General features: G+C 41.9%; 1 protein-coding gene and 1 long non-coding RNA gene across 2 annotated transcripts in view; one reads left to right on the forward strand and one right to left on the reverse strand.

The window, feature by feature from the left end:
- The window catches only part of hmcn2 (hemicentin 2), a 46,474-nt gene extending 33,852 nt beyond the window's left edge, over positions 1 to 12,622 (forward strand). The window contains exons 55-81 of the mRNA XM_085474845.1: positions 74 to 230; positions 339 to 460; positions 550 to 714; positions 805 to 912; positions 1,002 to 1,136; positions 1,390 to 1,524; positions 1,649 to 1,918; positions 1,989 to 2,179; positions 2,279 to 2,492; positions 2,643 to 2,777; positions 2,877 to 3,067; positions 3,755 to 3,836; positions 4,115 to 4,285; positions 4,865 to 5,017; positions 5,226 to 5,363; positions 5,754 to 5,875; positions 6,012 to 6,252; positions 6,355 to 6,414; positions 6,520 to 6,639; positions 6,766 to 6,900; positions 7,094 to 7,213; positions 7,530 to 7,655; positions 10,226 to 10,354; positions 10,446 to 10,739; positions 10,835 to 10,954; positions 11,041 to 11,167; positions 11,292 to 12,622. Of these exons, the coding sequence (XP_085330971.1) occupies positions 74 to 230; positions 339 to 460; positions 550 to 714; positions 805 to 912; positions 1,002 to 1,136; positions 1,390 to 1,524; positions 1,649 to 1,918; positions 1,989 to 2,179; positions 2,279 to 2,492; positions 2,643 to 2,777; positions 2,877 to 3,067; positions 3,755 to 3,836; positions 4,115 to 4,285; positions 4,865 to 5,017; positions 5,226 to 5,363; positions 5,754 to 5,875; positions 6,012 to 6,252; positions 6,355 to 6,414; positions 6,520 to 6,639; positions 6,766 to 6,900; positions 7,094 to 7,213; positions 7,530 to 7,655; positions 10,226 to 10,354; positions 10,446 to 10,739; positions 10,835 to 10,954; positions 11,041 to 11,167; positions 11,292 to 11,670 (4,340 nt within the window). The 3' untranslated portion in view covers positions 11,671 to 12,622. The remainder of the gene's footprint in view (positions 1 to 73; positions 231 to 338; positions 461 to 549; positions 715 to 804; positions 913 to 1,001; positions 1,137 to 1,389; positions 1,525 to 1,648; positions 1,919 to 1,988; positions 2,180 to 2,278; positions 2,493 to 2,642; positions 2,778 to 2,876; positions 3,068 to 3,754; positions 3,837 to 4,114; positions 4,286 to 4,864; positions 5,018 to 5,225; positions 5,364 to 5,753; positions 5,876 to 6,011; positions 6,253 to 6,354; positions 6,415 to 6,519; positions 6,640 to 6,765; positions 6,901 to 7,093; positions 7,214 to 7,529; positions 7,656 to 10,225; positions 10,355 to 10,445; positions 10,740 to 10,834; positions 10,955 to 11,040; positions 11,168 to 11,291) is intronic.
- LOC146696642 (uncharacterized) lies at positions 10,516 to 19,623 on the reverse strand. Its single transcript, XR_014923319.1, has 3 exons — positions 19,515 to 19,623; positions 10,833 to 10,946; positions 10,516 to 10,703 (listed from the first exon to the last, which is right to left on the reverse strand). It is a non-coding gene; the product is annotated as an uncharacterized LOC146696642 (long non-coding RNA).
- Positions 19,624 to 21,546: the final 1,923 nt, after the last annotated feature.

Below are 21,546 nucleotides of genomic sequence, written 5' to 3' on the forward strand. Positions count from 1 at the left end.
CAGCAGATTCAGTTTTTAGCACAATTTTTTATTGTTATAACAGCTTAGCTGAAGGTCTTCTGTGTCCTTTTAGTGGGTCCCTCAATCAGTCCGGGTCCATTCAACGTGACAGTAACCACTGGTATCAGAGCCCTGCTTAGCTGTGAGGCTGCAGGTATACCTTCTCCTAAAGTATCCTGGAAGAGGAATGGCACTCCCCTGGATATCAGCCAGCAGCCTGGTGCATACAGGTATAGACAAAGCTATGCCTGTACGCTTCAAATACACAATTGGTATGCAGTACAACTCGTACAGCTATAAAAACTTCAAAGCTGATGCAGTTCTGCTTATCTGTTCAGGTTACTGTCCTCAGGGTCTCTGGTTCTTTTGTCCCCAGCCAATGAGGATGAAGGTTATTTTGAGTGCACTGCAGTCAATGATGTTGGAGAGGAGCGCAGAGTCATCGAGGTCATCCTGCAAGGTATTGATTTAAAGTGTTGTGAAAATCAGCCGGCTGTAGAATGCTGTTTCAGATAATTCAGCCCACAAATTTGCTGTTCTCTCCCGTAGTCCCTCCATCTATTGAAGATGATGTTACGGCAGTTAAAGCTGTGAAAATGTCTCCTGTCGTGTTGCCTTGTCACATACAAGGACGCCCAATGCCCACTGTCACCTGGACGAAGGGTGGAGCCAAACTGAGCTCCAGAGGAGGAAGCTACCGCATCCTTCCCACTGGTAAAGCAGCACACCAGTTGCTGTTTCCTTACATTTTCATACATCACGGTCCTCTGTAAACACATGTTCTTTGTACTCACTTTAATGCAGGAGAGTTGGAGATAACTGCTGCTTTGCCCAGTCATACTGGCAAATATACATGCTCAGCCAGAAACCCAGCTGGAGTGGCTCACAAACACATCTCTCTCTCAGTGCATGGTAGGCCTCCAAGGACATATGTTATCTTATTATGTTTATGTTAAAATGTATGAAACCATATGACACTGTGTTCTGTCTTCCACACACAGAGCTGCCAGAGATCAGACCAATGGCAGAAGAGGTACAAGTAGTGCTGAATCACGGGACTCTTCTCCCCTGTGAGGTTCAGGGCTTCCCCAGACCATCCATCACCTGGCAAAGAGAGGGAGTTCCCATAGCAACAGGTAACGGTACAAAAAATATGAGCCAAATCCTTATTTATGAAGAGACAGACAGATGAACATTGCTGTAATTATGCACAGTTTTCATATATTAGAATCCAACACATTTAACAGCAACTAAGTCATACTCCAACAAGAATCTTTTCTTTGTTTTGTTTTAACGTTTTACAGATAAGACAGCAATGTCATCATGCTGTGGGCTTTAATTTGACCTGTCTCATGTGGACCAGTAATTTTCATGTGACTGTGTGTCTAGGTCACAGGCTGGCTGTGCTCCCGAACGGAGCTCTGAAGTTTTCCCGTGTGACGCTTGGTGATGCAGGGACCTATCAGTGCCTGGCAAAGAATGAAGCTGGTGTAGCTGTGGGCCGGACAAAATTAGTCCTTCAAGGTAATGCCGATTTTTTTATCTCACCATGGGAATAACATTATGTAATGTTTCATAATCTTATGAAACATTACATACATTTTAGGAAATTTGCAAATAAATATCTGCTCATCTTATGTTTCCGCAGTTCCACCAGTGTTGAGCGTGCCTCATGTCGAGTACATGGCTGTGCTAGGCCAGCCAGTCAGCCTGGAGTGCATAGCTGATGGGCAGCCTCTGCCTGAAGTCACCTGGCACAAAGAGAGGAGGCCTGTGCTTGATGGCGCTCATGTGCGCGTCTTCTCCAATGGAACTCTGGCAATTATTTCTACCCAGCGCAGCGACGCGGGTCTTTACACGTGTACTGCTAAAAACCCCGCCGGCAGAGCCAGCCATGATATGAGGCTGCTCATTCAAGGTGAGTGAAGCACTTTACAAGCTGCGCTGTGTCGTAACATGTTTGTGTTAATAGTGGTGTCTCTTTTCAGTCCCACCCGTGATTGCTCCTACACAGACGCAACTGTCAGTTATCCAAGGATTTCAGGCTCTGCTGCCCTGCGCTGCTCAGGGTTCACCAGAGCCTAAAGTGTCATGGGAGAAGGACGGCAGCGTGGTGCCCAACCTCCCTGGCAAATTCACCGTCTTACGGTCAGGAGAGCTGATCATAGAGAGGGCTGAGGTTAGCCTCTATGTCATGCTTTCTCTGCACTTTATTATGAACTGCATCTCTCTGTAGTTCCATGTGCAACACTCAGCTGCTGCTTCTTTCCTTCAACAGTCAGGAGACGCTGGTGTGTTTACATGCGTAGCCACCAATGCAGCAGGCTCTGCGAGGCAAGACATCCGACTGACCATCAATATGAGGCCTGCATTCAAGGAGCTGCCAGGCGATGCAATGCTAAACAAAGGGCAGACTCTTGCCTTATCGTGCCATGCTCAGGGAACGCCTTCTCCTACTATCTCCTGGACTGTCAACAACAGTCCCTATGCAGGTAGTGTTTTCCTTTTTTTCTTCAGTTACACAGCTCATAATTGCCACACAGATTACTGTATTTGTTATTATGTGTAATGCATTCAGTTTAAAAAAAAAAGAAGCCTAATTTAAAATAAAACTGTGGTGTAAAACTGCAAAACTGTTGCAGGTGCCACTGTAGATGAGGCAGGCAGAAGCTCCATCATCATTGAGAATGTGACTCGGAGTGATGCTGGGACCTACGTGTGCATAGCAGCAAACAGCGTGGGTTCCATTAGAGCGCTCTCGTTCGTCCGTATCAGAGGTGAGATTTATCCTCGAGGATTCCCGCTCACTGAACTTTCTATAGATATTTACATTATGACACATTCTATCTGAAAATACACATGCTATGTGTTTCCAGAGCCTCCGGTGTTGAAGGGTGAAGCCCACACGTCTCAGACAGTCATTCAGGGTGGCTCTGCTGTGCTTGACTGTCCCGTCCACGGAGACCCCAGCCCTGTCCTCCGCTGGCTCAGAAATGGAAAACCGCTACCTCGCTTCCTCCGAATGCAAACCCTCCACAACGGATCTCTGGTCATTTACAGCACCACTGTAAATATAACATTTTCTTTTCTCCTCCTATTTCTGTTCTTTTGAGCAGTAATCCTGCTTCTAAACAAGTTCTGTCAAGCCTAGCTCACTCTGGCATGAAACATTTTCCGATGTAGTTTGCGCAAGAAGGCTCCATCACGCAATCTGAGTAGAACAGCGGCGCTTTATTCATCCCATCTGAGCTTCATCTACAATACCCTTGGGTAGAGGAACAGCGTGTGACTGTCCTGTAGTGTCCTGCTCCCATCTAAATCAGATTCAGTTCAGCCAGAGAGGCTAACAGCATTAGGCTCAGAGGGAAGAAACAAACAGAATGCTGTATGTTCCCAGACTCTGCCCCTCTTTCCGTAGCCTCTAACCTTATTATGGTCTCTAACTGCTGCTGTAATTGCACAGCCTGCAGCTGAGACTTTCTCACAGACAGATGACTGTCCTTCCAGCAGAGTGCTCTTATTATGAAATTTCCTCTCTCTGTCCCTGTAATATTAATTATGACAAACAATTCAATGGAATAAAGTCAACTGCCCCATTGAAAATGTCAGATTTTTTTGCTTGTATGGTAATTTCCCTAAACTGTAAAACTGTACCCAATTCAGAGATATGTTTGTCTGGAAGGTTTGTAGTCCTATTAAAGGATAACTGTTCCTTAGATAATTCGATAATCAGCTAAACCTGGTTGATCTACAGGCTGCAGATGAAGGGGAGTATCAGTGTGTGGCTGAAAGTGAGGCTGGAACAGCTGAGAGGACCATTACGCTCAAGGTTCAGAGTGAGTTCTGTCTATATGATTTATTTAACGGGTTATGAAATAAAAAATTCAAACAAGTTTGTACCATAATGTACTTCCCAAACTGCCTCCAATCCACTTTTAAGAACGACTTTAAAATGTTAGTTTCCCCCCGTGTTCACTTATTCATGTCTGTTGCTTTCATGTGTTGCAAGTGCTCCTTTCCTTTGCACAACAGCAAGTTTGCACAACATAACCTGTGCAAATGAACTTCCTGAGGACCCACTGTTGAAAATTCTTTTCTTCTCTTCCTCTCTTAGTCAATGGAGGCTACTCTAGCTGGCAGGAGTGGGGACCATGCAGTAGCACCTGTGGCCAAGGCTTCCAAGAGCGAATCAGACTATGCAACAACCCAGAACCAGCTAATGGAGGCCGATCATGCAGCGGCCCCAGTATCGACTCTAGAAAATGTCAGGTCGGCTTGTGTCCAGGTACCAGTGGCTTTGTTATTCATTTCGATTCATTTTGATGCCTCCAAAAAAATATGTCTGTGTAATGCATGAGGAAATTTGAAAATTAAAATATATTATCTCAGTATTTGCAATCTTGGCCGTTGCCAATAACTACAAAATATTTCATTATTCAACCCTTCAATTCAATTTTATATATACACTGCCAAATCACAACAGCAGTCCCCTCAAGTTAGCTCAGTACCATAAGAACTAAAAATAATACAGAGAAAACCAAGCGCTTGGTGACAGTGGGAAGGAAAAACTCCCTTTTAACAGGAAGAAACCTCCGGCACAACCAGGCTCAAGGAGGGGCAGTCATCTGTTGTGACCAGTTGGGGGTGAAGGGAGGAAGACAGGACAAGAGACGCAATATGGAAGAAAGCCAGAGATTAATAATAAGTAATAATTAAATGAGGAGTGGTGTCTAACACAGAAGTATGCTCTTTCTTTCCAGTCCATGTCAGTAACTTTAAACACTTTCAGGGAGCGTTTAGGACAACCTGATATTAATGAATTTCAGTTAATGTAGCTTATTTAAACGTATTTTGGTGCTGCCAGGTGAGGTTCCACGCAGGACTAGAGGCAGCCTGATAGGAATGGTCAATGACAGAGAGTTTGGTGTGTCCTACCTGGAGGCCAACATTACAGACAATGATGACGAGGGGAGCAGCACTGTGCAGGCACGCCTTGACAATATTCCTCCCACTGTGGGTGAGTGATGGCATGTACCATTGTGTACCATTGGTTGCTGTTGACCTCAGCCTCATACCTAACAGTGACCACTTCATTAAACAGTGGTCACGCTGAATTTTACTAGAAAGAGTTGAATTCTTGGGGATGCATTCCCAATCTTGTTCAAATCACATGTTGATGTGTAGCAGAGCAGCAGAGGCACAGAGCTAATGCTGTCTTGTTGTAGGTCCCTTGCTGCGGGTGCTGGTGTCTGTGTTTGCACCCATCTACTGGACCACCGTGCTGCAGAATGGAGCAGCCAGAAATGGCTACGCTTTCACTCAGGGCCAGTTCAGACAGGAGTCTCAGCTGGAGTTCGAGACTGGTGAGCTTTGCCTACTACACATTTTTGCTTTGTTTTCCGTGCATATGCCAGTTAATATTTAAAGCTTTTGATTCATTTATTTAAGGTCATGCACTGCATATTTAATCGATGAAAGTACTCGGCTTAAGATAAGTTTTGTTCAACTCTTTTTATTTCTGTTTAGTTTCTTCTAAACTGTGGTGTGATTTTACAGGAACAACAACAAATGTTGAGTTTTTCATGTCCATTATGCGCTCTTTTGTAAAACAGTCAGTAGATGGCAGCACTTACTAGCAGTCACATACATTGAACATGGAGGCTTGTGCTTCTAAGCAGTTACAGCACGCTCCCTTGTGGTTTTAAGTGGATTTACAGTGTTATGTTTTTTGGTTTTTTAATCTCTTCTAACAGGGGAAATCCTACGTTTGACTCATGTTGCCAGAGGTCTGGATTCGGAGGGTGTTTTGCTAATTGACATAGTAATTAACGGATTTGTTCCTCCTTCATTATCATCATCTCACATGAGCCTTCAGGTGTGTTCACAGCTTTCATCGCAATGTGTATTTAAAGATCATTCAGATCAAATCCTGACTTAAAGACATGACACTTTAGTTTCACACCTCCGATCCTCTTTAGTTTGTGTGACCCGATTTCACTCCTGCCCCGTAGGAGTTCGATGAGTCATATGTGCAGACGGGCCAAGGGCAGCTGTACTCGTGGTCAACGCAAACCCACCAGAGAGGAGGAAGCCCCATGGTGCTGCGTTGTAATCACACAATTATTTACGAGGGCCAGGAAGAGCGCCAGGGTCCTGTGCTTCAACTGCTCAAGGTTTCTGGGATGAATAGTGCCTACAACATGTTTACGCTCACTTTGGACTTCCATGTTACTGCCAGCCTACACGTACCAGGTCTGCAAAAATATTAAAAAATTCCAGCAATTTAAACTCGATTTTACATGAAATCCAGGATCTGTTGGAAAGCCTAACATTGCATGTACTCTGTGTTTGCAGATGGTTATGAAGACGCATGCCCTAAAGGTTTCACTCTTGACACCACCTCCTACTGTGCTGGTATGCTGTGCTTATTTTTTAATACCTCAATCATTTTTAACACCATTTATTTGAACATTTGTGACTGTTCTATTTTATTATTATCATCAAATGCATTCTTATTAGATGAAGATGAGTGTGCGCTCCAGTCTCCCTGCTCTCATTCGTGTAACAACATTATGGGAGGCTTTTCCTGTACCTGTCCGTCTGGCTTCACCATTTCTGCAGACACCAATGTATGCCAAGGTAAGACAAAGAAAAGTTGCTGGGTGATTTTTTTGCAATATCCAATATTACAATACACAGTGCACAGAGATAATGTCCTACTTAAGTAAATCTAAAATGATCTCACTAACTGTTTCCCTCATGCAGATATCGATGAATGTTCCCAAGGCTCACACATGTGCCACTACAACCAGCAGTGTGTCAACACAGTGGGAACGTATCGCTGCCAGGCCAAGTGTGGACCAGGATTTAAGGCCAGCATCACAGGAACCAGCTGTGAAGGCAAGCAGCTGTTAATCACTGTTAAAATGTCCAGCATTTCATATGGAGGCATAAACGTCTCATTATTTTCCTGCTCGTGTAATATTTTATTATATTTGCACCTGCAACAATAATAAAAATCTCATTTCTTGCCAATCACTTAAGTGTTAATCAGCGATAAAGCCCTGCTGTATGTGTCGAATTGGTCTTTTAGATGTAGATGAGTGCCAAGAGTCCGCTGTCTCCCCGTGCCAGCACCAGTGCCTCAATACTCTGGGTTCCTACCGCTGTGTTTGCCACCCTGGATACCAGCTGTCAGGACGTCACTGCATTGGTCAGTTGAGATAAAAAGAACAAAAACTACCTGCCTGCCTTAACTTGTTTGAATTCTTATTAAGTTATGCTACAGAAGATTTCAAAAGATAAGACTACACCCAACTGCATTTTTTTATATACAAACTTAGCACAAAATATAAGGAAGTTTGTGTTCAGTTTGTGTTCTTTGTTGTAACGCTGCTTCTTATACTTATAATGTTGAAAAGCCTGTTTATTCCCCTTGGATGTATTTTCCATTGATACAGCATCCACAGTAATGCGGGCCCTGCAGAATATTTACTAACAGCTCCGATGTGACGGTTTAACTTTTGCAGACATCAATGAATGCACGAGGAACGTATGCCCGGCTCACCAGCAGTGCCGTAACACAGAAGGAGGATACCAGTGTTTCGACAGCTGCCCAGCTGGAATGACCAAAGCAGAGAATGGGGCCTGCGTGGGTAAGCTGCTTTTATCCACTTTATTTATTTAGACATTGCTTCATTTAACAGTTCCTGTTCATTAATCACTGCTTAATTTATTGACTGACAGCATGAACTCATTCATGCCTTGAAAGACTCAGATTTGGCTTCTACCTCCAACCCTTCAACACTGTATCGTGAATTTGCTAAAATGGTTTTCCTAATAAGTGGAAATGAAACCCCCTGTAATCCTTTTGAAAGCCAAAAGAACCACTGATCACTGGTCAAAAGAGGCCAAATAGAGAGCAAAAGATTTTATGAACTGTAAATCCACTGCTGCGAAAAGAAAACTTCTGTAACAAGATGCAGCAGAGTTTATGGTAGACACTGCTGCACGGCAGCTTTAAGGTACTCAGGATATCTTCTCTTTAACTGGCTTCATGTCAGCAATCGCAGTCAGCATTAACACACATATTAGCTCAGGTCGTCCCAATCTAGCCAAGTGCACTCACGTAAAAGAGGCAGTGTTTGCAGTGTAGGAGCAATCACTAAACACAGGCGTGTGTAAAGGGGTCTTTTTTTTTCTTAATAAAGAGAAAATGATAATTTCAGGAAAAATACAAGAACAAGATGCATAATCCAGGCTTAAATCAACCTTTATTTAGCCAAAGTGAGGAAAAGCAAACTAAAGTTATCGGTTTTGTCAATATAACCATTAACCTTAATCTATCGTTAAGGTATAGCTGGATATGACCAGTGTTGGGACTAACGCGTTATTAAGTAACGCGTTACAGTAACTACGTTATTATTGTGGTAACGAGCACGGTAACTAGTTATTGTGCCAAAATCAGGAACGCGTTAGTCGTTACTGGGATTTAGATGGGCTCGTTACTCGTTACTTCGTGTGGTGGCATCGCGGAGCTTCCACAGATTCAGTAACATTAGCAAGTGGTGGAGGCCAGCAGGTGGATGAGGGAAAGGGGAGGCAGGAGGAGGAGAGGCCCGAGGCGGCCGCAGGTCCAAGTGTGAACTGAACTTCAGGTAAGAAGTTCTGACCTGCAGTCTCTCTGGGTCAGATATGAACCAAGTTTAGGTGGAGTTTATTTTCGTTATTCTGACTTTTTCGTACTGCGTGCTAGCTAGCATGACGGAGTTTCTATACAGCTGGGTGGTGCTGTGAAGTTAATGATGTTGAACTTTATTTTGTTCATAAGTTATTAGAGTTGCCAACCGTCCCGTCTGGTATTCAGAGAAAATATTACGCGTTTCTTATTGAGGTGAAAAGGAACAGTTTGTCCCGTAATTCAGCTACAATGAAAAAGGCACAAAGATGGAGTTATTCTGTGTTTACGCTGCACAGCTGCCTCTTCTTCTTTCATTCTCTCCCTTCCCTCTCCCGTTTCTACTTCAGTCATGAAAACTGATCAATGATCAGCTGATCGGCTTTTCTCCTTGTTTGTTTATCGCTCACTTTGAGCCAGAAAGAGGAAACCAACGGATGTCGCGCTAAACAAGAGCAGCACGTTTAAGCTTGATCAGCTGTTGTTAGAATTTATTTAATATTAATTTCTAGTATCAGCTGATGTTTGCTGGAGCCACAGCTGTAAAGCTGCTGGTCATGATGTCGGTTTGGAGATGTGGTGAGAGGGAAACATGAAGATGAAACCAGGAGATGTCCTTACTGAACCATCAGAGCTGTGATGGAGAAACAGGTTTACCTTTTAGGTGACATGAATGAGTTGAAGTTATGAACTGTTTCTGAGAGACAAATAACACCAGGATCCTTTTTTATGTAGCTGACAGCTGGTAACTGTGCAGGGGCGGGTCTAGCAAAGTGTTGCCAGGGGGGCATGTAGGGCATTAACAGGGAGAGGGGGGCACAAAGAAATACTTTTCTTTCTTATTCTCATTTAAAATGTCTCGCTTTTATTAAATAATTATCTGAATCTTACAACAAACGATTGATAGACTGATGCATATATACCATCAGAACAGTGAACATCACTGTCACAACAGTGTTTGTTTTCATTCAAAGGCTTTATGATTTTTCCTATAATGGTGGCCGGTCTCTAGTCAAAACGCCCGGGCCAATTTTCTGTCCCAGTCCAGCTCTGTATGCAGCTCATCTGCAGTCTGGTGTTACCTACATCTTCCTATTCAGAAGGCAGAATTTCCGAGTTCTGAGTACAATCAAAGCACCACGACTGCAGTTTTTGTGTTGGATGTAAAAGGCGCACATGACGCTGTGACGTAGGCTAGAATCATGGCAGCAGTCAATGACGGTCCAGGCGTGGGATTTCTCTCGTGGAAATGTGCACATTATCTTTTCCTTTCTATTGGTAGGTGGCACAGTGCACTGTGGCAAGTAAGCAAGCTAGAAGACTGGCAAAGTTATGGAAGCAACACATTAACAAGAGAAGTCTGAGTAAAACCAAAGTTACTTTCCCTGGTAACTAGTTACTTTGAAAGTAACGAGTAACTTGAAGTAACTGAGTTACTTTTGAGAGAAGTAACTAGTAATGTAACTAAGTTACTATTTTAAAGTAACTTACCCAACACTGGATATGACTGTGTGAAAATCATCCTTTTTTGATCTGGACATTTTTCAGATATTGACGAATGCCAGGATGGAAGTCACATGTGTCGCTACACTCAGATCTGTCGAAACACAGTCGGAGGTTATGGATGCGTGTGTCCCAGAGGCTATCGATCTCAGGGAGTTGGGCTTCCATGTTTGGGTAATTATTACGTTTGTTTAACAAAAAAACCCTAAACATCACACCCAACGGAAGCACAAATCACTACTTAACTTTTGTTTTTCATTTCCAGACATCGATGAGTGTCTGCAAACGCCAAATCCCTGCGCCTACCAGTGCCGCAATGTGCCGGGCAGCTTCAGGTGTCTGTGCCCCCCTGGGACAGTGCTACTCGGCGATGGGCGCTCCTGCGCAGGGCTTGAGAGAGGGCACACCTTCACAAACGGAACCAGAGTCAGGGCGAGACTCGTCCCACAGCTGGTGTCATCCCTCGGCAGGCCAATCCTCTCCCGTTCCCATGGAGTATCTCGCATCACCAGGCAGAGCTGTCCTGTCGGGTACACCAACAGAGACGGCAAGTGTGTTGGTAAGTTGAAATCAAAAAGACTCCAAAAGATGTAAAATAACAAAGGATTCTTACAATATAAGCCCAAACAATGTTCTGTTGTTTTCCACTTACAGATGTGGACGAGTGCCTCCTCAAGAAACCGTGCCAACATGAATGCCGAAATACGATTGGTAGTTTCCAGTGCCTGTGTCCCCCTGGATACCAGCTGCTACCCAACGGCCGAAGCTGTAAAGGTAAATGTCTCCTTAAACTGTTTTAAAACTTCCACCTTCCCCTCAAATTATTACAGCTATATACTTATCCCCTCTCTTTCTCTTAGACATTGATGAGTGTGTAGAACAAGGCATCCAGTGTGGACGCAACCAGATGTGTTTTAACACCCGAGGAGGATACCAGTGTCTGGATACACCCTGCCCTGCATCCTACCAGAGTGGAAGAAGACCCGGGTAATTTGCAACATTAATAAGTGTTATACAGGGTTATTAATTAAGTTGTAGATACCACACAAATGCAAAATTATGTTCATTATATGAATTAATAATTTTTTTTTTTTCCGGACGACTTTTAAAGGACCTGTTACAGGCCTTGCTTGCTGGATTGCGCCACCGGAGGCTCTCCTCTGCTCCTGCAGTACAAGCTGCTCACTCTTCCCTCCGGCATTCCAGCCAATCACAACGTGGTACGACTGTCAGCTTTCTCAGAGTCTGGCATCCTGCAGGAGCGCACATCCTTTACAATACTTGAGCAAGAACCGGAGGCAGGCGGGCTGGGGCAGGTGTTCGGTATCAGAGATGAGGCCGGCAGAGGGATCATCTACACCCTGCAGGTTCTGGACAGACCTGGACTAGTGAGGCTCAAAGTGCAGGCCACCACTATATCGCTGCAAGGCCGCATTACCTACCAGAGCATCTTTATCATCTACATTTCCATCTCACCCTACCCCTACTGATCGTCCATGCTGCTTTCCACATGACTCTGCCCCCCCAGGATGTTAGCAAGTGGATAATTATTGTGTATCTTGACTTGCGACTGAATCATAGCAGGAAAAGTCCTGTTCCAAATCTTGGCTTCTGTGGGATCTTTTGATCACAGAGCAGAACATCCTGTTCGGAAGACATCTGAAGTTCATTTCATTACCCTGCACCCTCTTTGTGGTTAAAAAATGCAGAGAGCATCTAATTCACATCTGAAAATTCAGAATGTATCAGGAACTTTTTTTTTATGTTCTTCTATCAAACATTTTGTATGTTAGTTTAAAGTGTTGCATTTCTATTACTGGGAAAAATTCCTTTTCATATAAAAACATGTTTGCAGCATGGAAATACAAGCCTGCTGCTAAGCTACTATCACAGCTACGAAACTGTACAATGTTACCCCTATTATTTTAATTTATTTAAGGAATTTGAACACATCACTGGTTAATAAAACTTCCTGTCACAGAGAGTTTGACTTATTAAGGATCTACTGGCATTGTAATGGCACATTGTAACTAGCTAACAACAGTCTTTCATCTATCTTAATATTTTTGTACTCTTTTCTTACGTTTTGTTGTCACGTAAATTGTAAAGGTGCTATTCTGAATGTATTTTGGCGATACCATTACAAGCGATGTGATTGGTGCTGATTTTACAAAGGTAATATAGTTATTAACAAATAATGAAGCACAGTTGGACTGCACTTACATTTTCTCCAGCGTGGCGCTACAAACTAGCATGCTTTCACACCACTGTACAGAGCACTGTATTGAAAGTTATCGATGGTGTTCAGTAGTCAAATATGTGCCGCTGTTGTACAAATCTGAAAAGGAACATAACCTGAAAACCATAAAGTGCAGTTTAAGTACAGTATGTCCCTGTTGCTGTAAATGAATGTCAAATATCCACAGAAATAAAATGGACCACAATTTTGTTTTTGTCTATCTTACTGCCGTACCACCGTAGTTTTAATTATCTTCTGTTGAAGAAGAAAAACTCAAAAAACAAACTTTAACTTTGGGGACCATACTAAGAAAATCCGCCCTTTAATGGGGCAAGAAGAACTTTGAGTGTTTGAGCTTAATCTTGTTATATCATTATTCCTTTTTGGTGATCTCAGTCCAGACCTTTATTTAACCTGGATTTTTTACATCTAAAAAAAGCAGTTTTATATTTCAATCAGAAAGGGGTCAAATCTAACAGGATATACACAGGGATAACACATTAGAGTCCGACCAATACAAAATTAATCACAATTATTACATTGTTGCAAAACAATACTTCTGTACTCATAAGAGTGATCTCTTCCAGAATGACAACATCCCCATCTACAGGCCATGATGGGTCATGATTTAGATCATCAGCTTCACAGTGGCCAGATCTCAACCATCCCTTCAGTAGAGTCAATGCCAAGTAAAGCTGTTCTAACACCACGTGATAGCCCAACACCAAGAAACTTCCTGCTTTTTTTTTTGTTTTGTTTTTTAATTTGCCCCCCATCTGCAACATAAAATTTGCTCTGGACAAAAATATGCTTTAAATCAAGAATCTTTTAGCGCTTTAATCAAAACCAGGAAGTCATATGAATCATAGATTCTTCACTTTGGAAAACAGGAAATCTCCAGTAAATAGCCGTTGCCTGAGGTAATACCTCAGCTGCTCTGTAGATGGAGCAGGATTTAGCCCGTTTTTAAAAAGATCCACTCGCGGGTGATCTCTAAAGTCCTCGCTGCTGGGTAACGGTGCTCTCTTAGCGTCATTAATCTCAGATGTTGAGCTGCTGGTCATAACTGACAAAACCCAAATCGCACTGGGCAGCTCGAACTTTACAGGAGAGATGTTTATATTAGCCCCCCCACATCGTACACGGTTTCTCCTGAAACCTATGATGTGCTCATCTGGAATACAGAACCCAGTTCTTTGCTGTTCATTTCCCCGAAATGAGTAATAGAGAAGGTCAAGGAAAGCTGGCCTGCGCTGTACCGGGGAAGCGTGTTTGTTGATGCTTCAGTGCTGTGTGTGTGTGCAGTTGCCTCAGGTTGTTTTCTATGATGTGCTCAGCCGTGACTGCATGTTAGGAATAACTAGTGAATACAAAGCTGATGGCGTTTGTGAAGATTTAGTATTTGTTGCAACATTTACAAGAGAATTGATCTGCTGAAATAATGTTGGAGCACTCTGTTAAAGCCAAAACCTGTCATGTAGCAATACTAACATTACTATTAGCTAAAAATGTTTCCTTTTTAAAATAAATGCAGGTCTGTGAATACTGTCCCATTATGTTCCATGCTGCTCGAGTTTCTAAACAAACACGCATTAAACTTAATTCTTTTTGACTATGGTGCATGCCAGGCTAATTAAAACCATCTGCGCTGCGTCTTTAATATTTCTGAAGCATGGGCAATAACTAAATCAGTGCTACCACTGGAATTTTTTAACAGATATGTGTAAATAGAACGAGCAGTGGTAGCAAATAATTAAAAATAGCATTAAAATGAGAAAAAATTACATTTCCTTCTCCCATTTCTTTCAGAGAAAAACAGCAGGACTGCACACAAACTTGGAAGCTTATCCTTCATTAAGTATCACTAATTCCCTGTAACACGTGTAAAAAAAAAAAAAGCGCTGTAAGGCAGACTGAAGGCTGTTTTCCCTTTTCTATAAAACACAAAGTATTAGTGGGAATGAATGCTTACGTCTGAGCGATGGCTACCAGTACCATCTCCCCTACTGCTTTACACAGTCAGGATGTCAGGAGAAATGGGGACTTGCTGTGCTCCACTCGCTAATGAGCACAACACTGCTGCCTATTAGTAGGTATAAGCAATGAAGCTCGGAGCATAACCATAATTAACAAATTAAACCTGCAAACAAAAGAATTCTTCGAGTCAAACTCTTGTCAAACATTTCACTTTGTCCTAGATTCTGCTTCACGCACAAATCAGCCGCTGTTTAATCACTCGGAAAACTTTCACATCCTGAAAAATATTTAAAAAGACCAAAAAAAAGTGCTGAAGTAGTCCATATTTTAAACAAAAATGACAGTGTGTGATATGAAGGGTTTAGCTCATGATGAACTCACAAAGAATTATTATTCAACTCTCAAGCTCTTGCAGAGCTTTTCTTTTGAGTCTTTAAGCTCTCTTTTCCAGATGCAGGCAGCTGGTTTTATTCAAAAAAATCCAATGATAGATGTATTTCAAACTACCTGTTGAGCATCAGTATACTGAGAAAGTTAGCATCTGGTGAACACACTGGGATATTTAGTTGATAAAGAGATTTTCTCAGAAGTCAGTGGAATAAAAACGCAGTTAATAGGAGGATGAATGTCAGATATTAAAACCACTGACGTGAGAAATAAGGAGCATTGATCGTCTTGGGCAGTCTCTCTGGATTTCTTGTGGATGTTACTTATATGTGTACCACAAAAATAAACTCCTTTTCAAACTTTGCTATAAAACAAAGGAGGAATGGCTCCAGACACCACAGGACACAGGAGGTTCCTCATCAGTGCAACGGTGGTAAAAGAGCTGTTTTGTAGGGATGAGGGAGCGCTACACAATATTAGACAAGTGGTTTTAATATTTCACATTTCTCGCCATGTGTAGGGTGTGCGAGCAAGCACTGGTTTCATAATACATTTTTTTATAAGCTGATAATGTGTCAATGCTGTGTTTTTATATCTAGTTCAACTGTCCAGAAATGGCAACAGAAGAGTTAAGGCAATAATATGTTACCATTTTACCTCCAAATATTACACTCAAAGTACTTTTTATGGTACACTGACTGAGCCAGCTTTAGCTTCATGGACAATAAATTAGAGCTTCTCTGGCTAAGACTGAAAGCAGATAAGGAATTGTTGCTTTCTTCTGACCAAAACTTGGCTCAATAAAAACTTGCCAGATTCAGCTTTTCAACTTGGTCCTTCTTTTGTGAGCAGACTGAGACTCGGAAAAGTTTTACAAATGATATCAGGGAATAACAGAAGAGGCTGACCAGTATATGTCTCATATTGTTGAACTTGCTTAATGTTTGGCTTTGTCAGCAAAGTTAACGACTTGCAAAATTTTGTATTCAGATGATTTTCAGCTTTACTGTGTTCCCGATTCAAACCTAAATTTAATGCAATTCATGTAGCCTTGAATAGTCTAACATTCATAATTAAAGGTAGAGCGTGTAAAACCTCACCACCAGATGGCAGTAGATAACAGCTTGCAGTCAACTGAATTCTGTTTTCTTACCTGTGAGTTATCTCCTTTTCTTGTTTTTTTTTTTTTTTTTTTTTTCAGGTTACGCGTATGTGGCCGTTCCCTCGCCACAAACTCAATACGCACTTAGGTGGAACGGCCATGTCCATCTCGGCCACTGTGTTTAAGATGATGGGACAACATCTCGGTTTCCACAAATCTGTTCCTGTGTATTCTTGAAACCTTCCTGTCGTGTTCGGATTAAATCTGACTGATTTACAAATTAAAACACTCATAAATATTGTGTTTTACATCTGATTGCTTCAAGGCCTTATGACATCCTCCACACTATGAACTTGAACATAAAAGTAACGAGCACCTCTTTCATTGAATTTTGAGTGCTTTAATCAACTTTGTTATATATGTGGTGTTCCCGGTCAAAAGTGTCCGCCATAGGAAATGAATGGGAATCCACCCCCCACCCCTTTCGGCCTCTGACCCCCTGAATGGCCCAGTGAATGACCAAATAAATAAAAGACCCACTGAACGACCTATTGAACTGAATTTGTTGGTGAAAAATGTTTGTTGTGTTCATTTAAGAGCTGTTAAAACTGACTGGTCCATTGTGACCGGAAACTCTAAAGTAAGGGGGATGGGGGTCCACAAAATTCTACATTTATACATTTTATCCTTGCACAATATTATTTTTTCTTTTCAATAACCTCAAAAACAGCTTAATATACCTTTAAAGTAACTTTGGATTGTTTAACATTGGTAATTGAAGGAAAAACTCAAGAATTTGCAAGAAAAGCATGTGTGTGTTGAAAGAGCCTGTACCCATTAAAGTTGGTACAAGAAGTTTTCCAGACGTTTTTTTTTTTTTTTTTTGCTTTTTTTCAATGACACCCTTTTATTTAACATCAGACACAACTGGAATCCAAACCAGTAAGGAATATGACTAATGTCCAACATTCATATGGTCACCAGCATCTGTGGAGAGACTGAGTAATACTATGAAGTGGCGACTGAACTACTGGTAAAAGCGTAATGGAGGATGTCCATGAGCAAAAGTGTAGTCTGAGCCAATTCGCCAAACACTGAGTATTTCTTGCATATTCATCATTATTGTTAGACATCTTAAAATGTGAAGTTTAGAGAAGATTGTCTGGCACCGAATCAGTGCATGAAGTTGAAACAGAGGATGAGGGTCACCAAAGGCCCAACTAATGCAAATGTAATCATGCTGCACACTGCAGTAACTGCGTGAATATAAAGATGCTGGCAACATGCTTGAGAGCCATTAATGCATTTTGTTAGCACATACTTTGTCAGCATAGCACTCAAGTGTGGAGACCAATTTATAAAATTGAAATCTATTTTCCAGATGACATTTTAAGTTTCTTGCTCCATACAGCTGTGCTGCCAATAAATGTGATAATCAACATACATACGCAGTATAGTATTAACCATAACATTACCCTGTGCCCTCCTGGAAACCACTTGTGCACAGATGAAAAGCATGACATGGCAATATTTACTTGTTGCCATAGCAGCAGTTGAACATACATACATAAAGAAAGAAAATCTTTATGAAAGTAAGCCAGAGGAAAATAGGTAAGTGTGGAATAATGCAGACATGGTCCATAAATAATAATTTGGGTAATTTTGTATTTAAAAGGTTATTTATAATGCACGTGCACTCACACATTTTAGCTTAATTTTTGTGGTGCTAAGTGAACTTTCTCTCACTAAGGCGGTTGTGAAAAAGGATAAAATGTTTATTTATTTATTTATATGTTTATTTTTTGCATGGAAAAAAGGCTAACTATGATCAGAGGCTGATATCTCAGGCAGACGTGTCAGACATGTCTACAAGCTCACACCGACCTGCATTACAAATCTGCACCAGCGAAGCCCTCAAAGCCATCTCTCCTCTCGCCGGGGCAATAAAACACAAATGCTGTGTGGCATATTCGTTGACATCATTCTTTTCAACTAGCTTGACAATATTTCCTGCACACGTCAGTGAACAGCTTGCCAAGAACATTAGTAAGTTTTGAACTGGTCTTTACCTTTTACAGCGCTGTATAAGACATCACATGGCTCTCTGTAGAATAGCCAGTGAAATCATTACTGGGACACTCTTCCAGCCACCCGCAGCGCTCCTCCAACACATGCAACAGAGACATCAGCTTGTCTTGATCTAGGCTAACACCTTCATGTGTTCTAAGCATGTTGGCTGGAATCTAGCTGTTGGTTGACTGAATGTGTCTGGTAAAGATTTAATGCGAGCCAGACACTGACTTCATCCCCACAGAGTTCACCACAGTAGTTCCATCCATCCTGCTACCCAATCTGCCAGCCAAGCCCCGCTTCCTTCCATTACTCCACGGGACTGCAGATGGGAGCGGGAGTGGGGGGCGTTGTACCAAATCAAACATTTTTTTGCTACAGAAGGAAATAGGAATAAAGACCACCACATACACACTCTTACACAAAAGTCTCAAAGCTACTGTTTTGGGTTCGATTCGACATTTAATGTCATTCACATCAGTCCTGGCATTATAGCAGGACATCAGACGCCAGATTTTCTTCTTCCTCACATTCACATTTCTTCTTAGAAAAAAGACTTTCCAGGCTCAATTGAATAAAACTCTTATATAACCACTTGCACGAAGAGGTCCAAGCAAAATAAAGCAATGCAGCACACCACTAAGAGTAGTAACGTGCACGAACTGAATTTTGTTGTTTTAATTGCGCATAATTCAGTAACCGCTATAACTACATAATTATAGAGAATTACACAAAGACATTGAGACTTATAAAGCTGCTATAATCAATATAGTAATAAATGATGTAACTGGTGTAACTCACTGTGAGAAATCCAGTGATAATTATGAGCCCTCTGTGCTATTCTCTACAGCCTTTCAGCTCAGCTCTTCCAGCTCAACCGCACTACTCTCATTAATGCCACATTCAGCAACAGCAGGCAACAATAAGACTTTTTAACAACAGAACTCTTGTCATGATAAATCGAGTACTTAGATAGCCAGGTATGCCCCTCGATAGTGAGCAGAGAGAAAGGTCTCTGCTGTGTGTAGATATCTAGTTTAAAGCTCCAGATAAAAAGACTTTTATTTTACTTGCAACCCCCGCCAGTTTAAATAGTTGGCGGCACAAGCACTCTTTGCTCCCTCAGGATATTTTGTGTCTGCACCATTAGTGAGGTCAGACCCACAGTTGTTACCTAATCACTCTGCTTAGATCTACAGCCCTGACAGGATAGGTAATTGTCAATTTTGCTCCAGCTATGACTTTTAGACACACCCCATGCTGTGTAGGACTGATACTAAAGAAGTGCTTTACAGCCCCAAACCAGAGGCAGTAACGCTGAGATGAACCCCCCCCTCAGCCAAAGCCCTGCAACAACTCACATGCTACATTGCAAGTTTTAGTGTTTTGGTTACAGAAATATAGTTGCTTAGACGTGTGACTGCAAATCAAGATTTACTCCCTGAGTAAGACATAACACATACGTTTGGTTAATTTTACAAACTACATTCCATATTGCTATAATATATAAGATACTTTACCAATATGAGCATAGGTCAGTTCAATTCGGTTTTACTTACATTGCTCCAAATCACAACAACAGTTGCCTTGGTGACCTTTATATCATAAAGGCAAAGATGCTACAATATGAGAAAGAAGCCCCATCAATCAGACGACCTTCTGTGAGCAGGCGCTTGGAGACAGTGAGGAGGAAAAACTCCCTCGTTATCAACCAGATGCCTCTCTGCTCCACGCCCGTAATCACACACTTGTGAAATGACTTTTTAAAAGGTCACGCTGTTCATGTTAGGTGTTTTTGACATCTGGTCCCCAGTCTGTAGACACTTGGTGCTTTCCAATTTCAGAGTTGACTTTATTACACATATTCAGTGCAATCAACACCAGCAAGCTGCAGCTGGCAGAGTGCGACGCTCCATTCATTTCATCTACAGCCTGGAACGGGACGAAATGGAAATATCAGCATTATAAATAGCTTTGCAACAAAGAGGTTCAGGATAAGCCGAGAGTCTTCCGTTCAGCGTCTATGGGGAAAAAGTGGTTATGACTCTGAACAACCGGTTGCATAATGATTTGAAAAAGCTACTCTCATATTTTAGACGGTACCAACTTCTTTTAAATCATTTAGTTAAGTAAGAGCTGAACATGTGTCGCTGTGCTTTAAAAAGAACTAATGAAGTCTTTAAGGACTCTTCTTATGCAGCAACAGTTGCAGCCATAACTGGTCATTTCCTGCCTCTGATGAGAAGTCAGACACTACATAGACCATCAGCAAATCTGTGAAGAGAGCATAGGGTAAATTACGGGGTGACATCACTGGATACACCCCCCCATATAACTGCAAACAGAATTACCTCATAAGAAAAGAATGGGCCTTATATGGTTCCAATAAAGACACGCTATACCACATCTGAGAGTCAGTCAATGTTGTATATTTTCAAGAAGAAGTCTTGGAAAAAACCACGAAGACACTGTTTGTCTTGGCAGCCATTTAGTGCAACATTTACATTTTGTTGCTTTGGCTCTATTCGACAGTTTATGAGTTTCAAAGATGTATCGGAGCTTTTCCCGTCATGGGGCTGAGAGTTCTGGTGGCTGACTTCCAGAGAGACATGACCTCCAGTGGTGTGACCCCAGGAAATGGGGTGGCACTGGAGGGGCTGACAGCCATCCATCACAGACGGTGCCATGGGACCAGCACCGTCTATTTCGTGCTTCTTGAAATCCAATACACATTTATATTTAGCTTGTCCTCTCCACATTTTACAACACGGACAGAGCCAACAAAGACTCATGGCTCTAGTATGAGACATAACCGTTCATGGGTGTTGTATGAAATCCTGTCCATGGCAACGAACTGCAACCGCTCTGCTGTTTCTTTGTTGTTGCAAATGACACGTAGCAGCGAGTGACCAGAGCGATAAACAACCAAAAAAGAATGACAAATGGAAGTCAGCTGTGGGCAATAAATCAGCACATTCGGGTAATTATGTTGCAATTTCTTAAAAAAAAAAGTTAGCAACCTAAAGCCTAAAATATTTCATCAACCTTCTCATATAGCACGGTTAGCACTTGTAAGCGCCACACACAATATCCCCTGAAAATGGAGAAACTCTCTGTGGCATATTTGACTAATCAGCTTAATTTTAATATTTGTTTTTGCCACATCTCACATCCCAAGTTTAGGAAATCACTTAACTATTCAAAGAATCGCAGTGTAAGTTTAGAGCTCTGCTCTACCTACAAATGAAGACAGAGGCCATAAGAAGCTGAAATCCTTTGACACGTGACGTCACGAGTTTAAGTGGAAGTGATCTTTGTTTCCATAACTCATTACTCCTCGCTTCAGAAATGCACTGAGGTAGAGGCACAACATTTTTCTAGGAGTATTTAGTAAATAAAGTCAAAACCGGTCAATGTCATTAGTGATCAGACTTTATCCAAATACTTGGTATAAACAGCTGACTTCTTTTAAAAACTTCTGGCCTGAGTGATTACAACAGTCCTCCTCTCCATAAACATGAAAACATACAACGACCGGAGACAACATCGTGTTCAGACTTTCAGACGTTGACAGTCAGGATGGAGCTTATC

Source organism: Copadichromis virginalis, linkage group LG12, assembly GCF_057382275.1.
Source record: "Copadichromis virginalis isolate Kocher_CV1m ecotype Utaka linkage group LG12, C_Virginalis_male_GT1.1, whole genome shotgun sequence".
Classification (NCBI taxonomy): domain Eukaryota; kingdom Metazoa; phylum Chordata; class Actinopteri; order Cichliformes; family Cichlidae; genus Copadichromis; species Copadichromis virginalis.